The sequence below is a fragment of the Acanthochromis polyacanthus genome, chromosome 7 (genome assembly GCF_021347895.1).
Source record: "Acanthochromis polyacanthus isolate Apoly-LR-REF ecotype Palm Island chromosome 7, KAUST_Apoly_ChrSc, whole genome shotgun sequence".
Classification (NCBI taxonomy): Eukaryota; Metazoa; Chordata; class Actinopteri; family Pomacentridae; genus Acanthochromis; species Acanthochromis polyacanthus.
Genome location: NC_067119.1, coordinates 16,156,781 through 16,164,960, shown reverse-complemented (window position 1 = coordinate 16,164,960; position 8,180 = coordinate 16,156,781). Strand labels below are relative to the sequence as shown.

Here is an 8,180-nt window from a genome sequence, read left to right as displayed (position 1 = left end):
AGAAGAGAGAGGTTTTTGGGATAAATTTAAAAAAAATGTCCTCAGCTATACCATCAAGACAACAAACTAAGTGACAACATCTAAACCTGTGTAAAAAGATGGAGAAGTATAACTAATGAAGATGCTTTTACACAGAGAGGATGTTAAATGTAAATTATAGCCTATGGCCTTCAGAATTACTTGGTCTCAACCGACTCGCACACTTCACACTCATTTGGTAAACATTTCTCTCTACCTCCACCATTAACGCTGCAAAAAGAACATCTTTGTGAAGAACCGTGTAGCTCCACAGACTCAGCTACAATCTGCCACAGAGCATTGAAGCCACAGCTTTAGAAATAATTATCAGGCCAGCTGTTGTTTTCTCTATAAAGTCTAAAAAAAAAGCCGTCAACATTGATCGTTTTGTTTGGATTTCATCACAGTGGTTCAATAATTACAGGATCTTCTAAAAGGCATGAAGAAAACCTTGAAATAACTCAATACATCTCCAAATTTACACTAGATGGCTGAAACAGTTTTTGAATAACCATTATTTTGTGAATAAGCTGTATATGTGAAATCAGCAGATAGTCCACAGTAAATTATCATTCAACAATGCCGAGCGAAAATAGTCATCTTCATTGGCAAACAGCTGTGCATTACAACCCTAGGAGGAAGATACAACTAGGCTCCAACAAGAACTGCATAGGAAGAGGCAGAAAATGTTAGTTACAGTTGTCTAATATTTCTTTTCAAAGCTGCATCATGTACACCATGTTTGTTTTCTTTATTTTACTACCAATCTGAATCAGCATAGTGTGATTTTGTAAATATTGTAAGCTTTCTTGCAATTCAGGTGAGTCTTATCTTCAGGTTTCTTGATTTATGCAGGAGGGACAATGGAGTGTGTGAAAACAGCCACTGTAATCTTTCAGCTACTGTCTGGAGCAGCCGTAAACCTCTAATAATGCTGGAGATAATGTCAACTAATCTGGTAATGATAGGGGCCCTCATAATGGCACAGCTGCTGAGCTGTGTCTGGTTAGGAGGGTCCCTATCACTGTTTATTTTGTTGCCTTGTGGTTTTCAGCAGTGAGCTGAACAGGTGCATATCAGACGCCGATAGTTTCTTCCACTGTGACCATGAAAGGCCCCAAAACACACACAGTCATACACAGTGATTTCATACAAAGAAAAACGAGTCACCAGAGGAGGACAGGAAAACACTGTGAGATAGGATTCCTCACCTACAGTGGATCTGTTGTAATGACACAGACACAGAAATACCCCAGGGCAATAATGCATTCCCAAATGAAAATTGCACACAGCATCAGAGAACACTTGTTTCTGATTATTTTCTCTCGTAGTCAAGTCGAGTCAAGCCGCTGTTATTTATACAGCACATTTGAAACAACAGATGTTGACCCAAAGGGTTCTACAATAGAGAAATAGGATTATCATTTAAAATGTACCCGGTTCATTTTAACATTAAGACCTGGCAATAATATAAAGACAATCTCAATAAATCCAGCCACATTTTTTTTTATTTTATCAAGGTCAGCTCATTTATGCTCGGTCCAGACAATCTTTGATAACAGGACTAAAGATAAAGTCAGGAAACACACTATCTTTAGAAGCGCTGCTACACATTTCAGTTTTAATCTCACAGTCTTACAAAATCAGAGAGCTGACTTTAAAGATCAACCAAACATTTATTGTTATAGGAGTCATTATTAATACCAATTACTAATTAATGAAGCAGACGTTGCACATGAACTGGGCATCAAACACATGGGTGTGTTTAACCTGTTGAAAAACAAAGCCATGGTGCAAGATCTAGATACAACCCAAGCTGAGTTCCACACCGATAAAGCTGATAAGGTCCATAAAAGTATTACATGCTCAGAGTGCCAATAGGAGCTCTGACGACTGTGCTGCATTCATAAAAATGTGTTGAAAGGGTGTGAATGGATTTCATTCATAACACTGGTCAATATGCTGTGTCACGAAGCTGAATGAAAGGGTGACTTGCTTTGATGCTGACCAATAAACAAAGAGCAAAGGGCTCCATAGTGGACGTAGGTCAAAGGCAAACAAAATTAAAAGAGTCATGACTGCCACGAAGCGGGGCAAGATACTATCTTTGACTAAGATCAGGAGCTGCAGCACAGTTTTGGTCTGCACAAATTTGCTTTTCAGGCATCTTTGCAAAACTTAAGATATTGGCGCATCTAAAGAGCAGTTTCCTAAAATACTGCCATGTGATTAATCAGATTTCCTTGTAGATAGAAGGCTTTGCACAAATCTTGATGAAAACTATTTCGTTAAACTGAAAACCTAAATATCTGGTGCGTATACATCTATGTTCATTGCTCTGATTGTACTGCTTGTCTGCTCTCCATCTACTATCCCCCACCCCCTCATCCCCACTCTCACCCCAAACGGTTAAGGCAGATGGTCGCCTTCCCTAAGCCTGATTCTGCTAAAGTTTTTTTTTTCTCCTTCCCACTTTTGCTGACGGCTTGTTTATAGGGCATCCAAAAGCCAGTTCGGGTTGTTGAGCTCTCTGTTCTTTGTTTAAAATTCAGAAGGTCTGTACCTTGCTCTGTTTAGTGCCGTGAGATGACGTGTTGTCAATTGGTGTCATATCAATAAAACTGAACTGAAAGGAATGCAAAGCTTTTGCTGCAAAGGTTTAATAAAGACAATTTTTGACTTCAACAGAAAATGAAATTTTAAAAAGTGCTGTTTTGCTCCCCTGATGTAGTTCTGAGTGTTGCCACTTACCCCTGAGTTTATCGTCCAGCTTTATGTAACAAGGAAGTTTTATTTTCACAAGGAAGTTCGAACATTACAACTTGTTATAAGCATGAAGGCCAAAGTACATTCGGAGCATTCAAGGTTATTATTTATTGGATAGCATTTACACAGTCTAAGTTTTAGACGGAATGAGGGGAGAAAAGATTCAAATGGCAAAAATAAGGAAATTCACACCAACCCAAGACACCCTCTCAAATTAATAGAATACAGTTGATTAGGGGCTTCTCCCTAACTTAATGCTGCAAATGAAACCAATGACATGCAAATCTATCTTTTGAAATAAATCTTAACAATTAGAATCCAGTCATAATGGTTGGACAAACTGAAAAAAGAAGCCTTTTTCAAATTTGAATTGATCTTATTTATCTTGGTGTTAGTGTACTTTTAGTTCTGTTGTGATTAATGGAAAACATAGCTCATAATCTTTCCACTGTGGTGTGTCAAAGCTCAAAGTATTTTGAGAAAAATGTTGTGCAATACTGTCACATTTTATCAGCACAGACTCAGTGGAGGCTCACAGCCAGCTGTGTTGCTGGAAGTGATGTGAAAACCCAGAAACATTCATGTGTTTGCAGATATATTTCCCTACATTGATGTGTGTATGGCACTGGATAAAAATATTAATATACTGTATTTAGTACTTAGCTGTTTTTAACTTAACAATGAGAGATAAAAATCACTGAATTCACTGTTTGGGTACAAACTTGGCCACTAAAGTTGATTGTGATTCTGATTCTGATATCCTTCTGCCACATTTCTTTTAAGAAATAATAAAAGATGAGAGTATTTGAGTTACTGGCCAGCATGTTTGTTTTAGTATCAACACTTGGTGAAAGTTTAACCCATCGTAAAAATTTGATATGAGTCTAATTTCTCAAGTTTAATATATAAATAACAAATAGTATAACTGCACAGACAGACATCAGTGTTGTCCCTAACCAGAGACAAGGTTTGCAAATTAGCTACAGCCAGATGTCCATAGCAGCAGTTGCATTTTATATTTAAATATAGTACTGCCATAAAGCACGGTCCTTGTCAGATAAACAAGAAAATATTAAATGCAGACATAAATGCATGTTGCTATGACTGCAGTTTGGGACAGTGCAGCCTAAGCAGTATGATTTTAAAAATGGTATGAAAAGCTGTCATTGCAAACAGAAATACAGTAAAGAGGGAAAATTGCTGTGTTTTTCTTTGCTTTATCTTTTATGTTGAGTTTCTTATTCATTCCTTAGTTGTTACCTAATTGAGTCATTAGCTGTTACAACTGTGTGGAGTCAGCACTCTAGACAGTTGTTACCTCATCTGGTTGGAGTGCTGACTAAGCATGATCGGTCTGATCATGTCGATAGTTAATTTGTGTAGTTATTGCTTTTTAGTGTCTTGTTGTTAGATTTAGAGTTTAAAGCTTGGAGCTTTTTCTTGTCACTCAATAAATCTTTACAAAGCTATAAAGATTCACACAGTTTTATCTTTCATTCAAATATTGGTATATATTTTTGTAGGACAGCTTGTGCTAGTGAGTGCATCCAGTGAGGCAGGACATGCGTTTGCAGATAGTTGTTCGTAATCCTTTGAGCTTTTATCATTTTAAAATCAACGAAAGTCTACTTGTGACCCCTTGTTACAAGTTATGGACATGGAGCTGTTGTACAGACGAAGGAACTTGTTTAGCCAATCTATTTTAAGAGATACTATGCTGAGCATGTCGTATTTCACAGGACAAACAAAAAACTCATTTTAAAGAAGGTCAAGGGACATTTTTCTTTCTTTGCTATGCTCTTATACATCTGGAAACCACTTATATGTGTACTGTATTCACATGTTTTCACCACCAGCACTTTAAATCCATTCACAGAGGGGAATGCATTCTACAGAGCACTGGTTTTGGTTGATATTTGTAGTTGACACCTGTCTACACAGCCTGCTGTCTTATCAGCTGAGCCCAAAGAATTTTCTCGGGCTGTGTTTTTGCCTCACTACCCATATCTCCCTCATCCTTCTGACCCCAGATTAATACAGTGTTAATATACAACCGAGGAGGCAGGAACATCACAGCCACTTCCCTTTATGTCTGAAGAGGCAGGACGGCTTACACAGACTCACACACACCCACAGCTGCAACTGCATTTGCTGGTACTCAAACTTGGTGAGGGATTTGTTTTATATTACAGGTGAATCAGACATTGTTTCATCCTGAGCAGGCACTAAAGAGATCCCACAAATACCTTCCACCTGATCCCATCAAAACTTGTGCGGGGACTTCAGAGAATCATCAGAGAACAGAAAACAAATTTAAAACCCGTAAACTGCTAAAAAGAAGCAAAGAAGTGAGCGAAATGACCACGGACATGAAGCAGCAGCTGTGGGGGCTTCTTCGTATGCTTCTACCTGCTTTGGGATTTGCGATGACGTGCAGTGGGGCCTACCTACTGTCCCTGCAGGCTCACGACGATTTCGATGTTTGTACCATTCTCATCTACATCCAGATTATCTTGGGCTTTGTGGCTATTGTCTCCGGGGTGTTGTGGACCGTCTGCCACAGCATGAAGAGCAAGATGTTCTGCAGAGGGAGACATGAGCGGCGCATTCAAGTCTTTACTGTTGAAAGGTAAAAACCACCCGAGAGCACTGGGACTAACTCTTTCAAAAATGTTTCTGTAAATGTAGAATTTGTGCTCAAAATCTGAATTTCAAAACAGCTGATCAATGTTAGAAACACTAATTTGTAGAAAAGGGAGCATTTAAGTAGTTTGTTGTAATTACTTTTGCAGAACAGTTACTAAAATAACTGGACAAACTACAAACTGAAGTCAACAAAAAGTGTATATTTTGCACAAGGAACTGCAGGAAAAATGTCAGATTTCTCATTTAGCACCAAAAATCTTTAACTAGAATTTCCCACATACTATTAGTTGTGTGTCTCAGATTCAGTTCAGCTATTCCCTTTTCATCCATCCAGTTCAGCTTTCTTGTTGCTGTTAATAAACGTGCTTTGTGACTGTAATATAAAGTTTAATTTAACTATTTCCCCTAATGTAATTTGTCTTTTCCTCTGCAGACCGAGCTGCTTTCCTCCGTCATATGAAGCGTCAGAGGGAAGCCTAGTCTCCTCTGATACCCCGTATGAGCTTGCCGTCAGAGTGGATGGCGTGGACATGGTGATGATTGTGGCTCCTCCGCTGTACAGTCAGGACGCCTCGGAGCCTCCAGACTGTACGTTTAGCTGGGAGCAACCTCCACGATACAGCGTGGTCGAGGGTCTTCAGCGAGGACAAGCGGAGGAGCAGAGGGAGGCCTCATCCGGACACTGAGGGAAGAACAGTTTCTGATTTCCAGACTGAGTTAAGAGAGAAGCTTCCAGAACGAACTGGAACTGGCTTTGGATAGTTTACCTGCCAGATGACGGACGACAAAGGTGTGTTGACATCTTTGTAACAGGCCGGTTTTCAAAATGAGGGTCTGTTCAGAGGTATGGCCACGGTGACGTTGATGGTTCAGTCTCTGGCTTCCTAAAGCCAGAAAAAGCTGCACTTTAAAGCTGCATTTGACTAAGAACTTACTTTTTTTGGCACGAGAGCTCCAATTTGAGCATTGTTGAAATCAAGCATTTTTGTATTTGTTTTTTGTATTCAAGTGACTAATTACACCTGTTATAAGGTGTGTTATGAAATAAAATGATCATGTTGCTTAATATGCAATGTCTTTCCTGTCTCAATATAGAGCCAACCTTATATAAAGCTTGCTTAGCATTATTAATTAGGATGAGTCTTCTGATACTTCATGAATAAAAAATGATGAATTATTTTTAAATAGTAAATGTTCAGGCAGCCTCATAATTTTAAAGTAGGTCAAACAACACAGAATTCTAAACAGTTAAGCTGGTTTTGTTTTGTCTGTTCCTATTTGAAAATAAGCTGCAGGTGTAAAATGCTAAAACACTGAATTACACTACAATAAGTAGTAAAGAATTGAAGTACATATGAGCAACATTGATTGACTGCAGTAACATTCAACCTCACTACAATTTAGTGCCTTTTAGCCTTAGCCCACCAAAATTAGATTAGCTAAATCAGATTTTTTATTCAATTATCTATTGAATTATTTGTGCTCTATTTAACTAAATTACATTTGAAAACCTGTCTCAAGACAACAGCACAAAAATGGTTCAAACTAAAGTCAAAACCAGACAAAAGGTAAGACTAGTAAGACTTAGATTATTTTAAATTAGACGAAATGGTAAGTAAAACTACATTCATCTTATTTAAACTAATTCAAGAATCAACAATTACACTAAACTAACTGGTGTCGGAAACAAAGTCTTCTGATTTGTGTTAACATCACAGACAGACAGCAGATGTATGGCACATCTTGCGACCTGATTGCAAAATTAACTTCATGAAAAATAAAAATCAGTGTATGGGCAGAGACAGTCAGCAGATAAGGACAATAACAAGCCTAATAAAGCCGAATTATATCGGTATACTGTGGTCCAGCAAGCAATGCTGAGGCAAAGCAGTTTCCCCAGATTGTGCTGAATTTGCACGTGTTTGCTGAGTGTGACATCGTGTATGGACCTTATCGTGTCCTAACAAACATGTTTAATAGATGATGAATAGTCATTCAAGCATACCTGACTGCACAGGTCACCACAATAAAAATGCAGGTGGAGCAGCAAGTGCAACTTTGCAGCTTATCCATTTTTGTGCCCCTTATAAATAAAGGGTGGAGGGTAGTTGTTTGGACTCCTTTAATTACAAAATACTTCAATACTTGACACGTATTCATCCAATCATGCTTTTAGCTATTAGACACGAGTCTCTTACACATCAACAATTTCAGCTAAACCCTAAATCGTCTCCTTAGCTACATATTCAAAGGTGACAAAATGCCGCTGGTTCTCATCCAACCTCAGGAACAACCGTTGACATTATAAAACAGTTGGATGGGGCAATAACCTGTAAAGGCTGACAGGTAATGTCTGGCTGACTGAGTGAACACATCCTTGCGGATATCCACTGGCATATCCTCAACTCATAATGACGGCAATCAGTGTGTTTATGAGTTCCTGCTCTCTGTGTCTCATTCAGGCCGTATAAAGATCAACCCTCTTCATTTCTTATCTCAACACAACAGCTTCAACGCATTTCAGCCTCGCTTCGAAAGCAGGTGCCGTGCTCGACAAACAAAAGCCTCCTTTTCCTCAAGGATGTTCAATCACCGCGTGATATATGGTATCAGCGCAACGTGGTGCTCTTAATTATGAAGAATTTGTCTAATTAAAATCCAAAAATGCCTAAGGGCAACATATCCCACTCTGATGCATTTTTATTTGTTCCCCATTAGACCTGTCCGATTCGATTAAAAAAGGCAAGCGC

The 8,180-nt window shown here is 38.7% G+C and overlaps 1 protein-coding gene across 1 annotated transcript; it reads left to right on the top strand.

Annotated features, from left to right (window-relative positions):
* The first annotated feature begins 5,141 nt into the window (after positions 1-5,141).
* On the top strand, positions 5,142-6,161 carry LOC110958501 (transmembrane protein 252). The gene is made up of 2 exons (XM_022205071.2): positions 5,142-5,413; positions 5,864-6,161. Exons 1-2 carry the CDS (start codon positions 5,142-5,144, stop codon positions 6,114-6,116), a joined length of 525 nt encoding a protein of 174 aa, XP_022060763.2. The 3' UTR covers positions 6,117-6,161.
* The last annotated feature ends 2,019 nt before the right edge of the window (positions 6,162-8,180 follow it).

What these genes read in the sequence shown, in the direction of transcription:
- LOC110958501 (XM_022205071.2), top strand. Translation starts at nt 5,142, where the DNA reads ATGACCACGGACATGAAGCAGCAGCTGTGGGGGCTTCTTCGTATGCTT. An exon ending in CAAGTCTTTACTGTTGAAAG is followed by an intron (nt 5,414 to 5,863) that starts GTAAAAACCACC and finishes TTTCCTCTGCAG; the next exon opens with ACCGAGCTGCTTTCCTCCGT.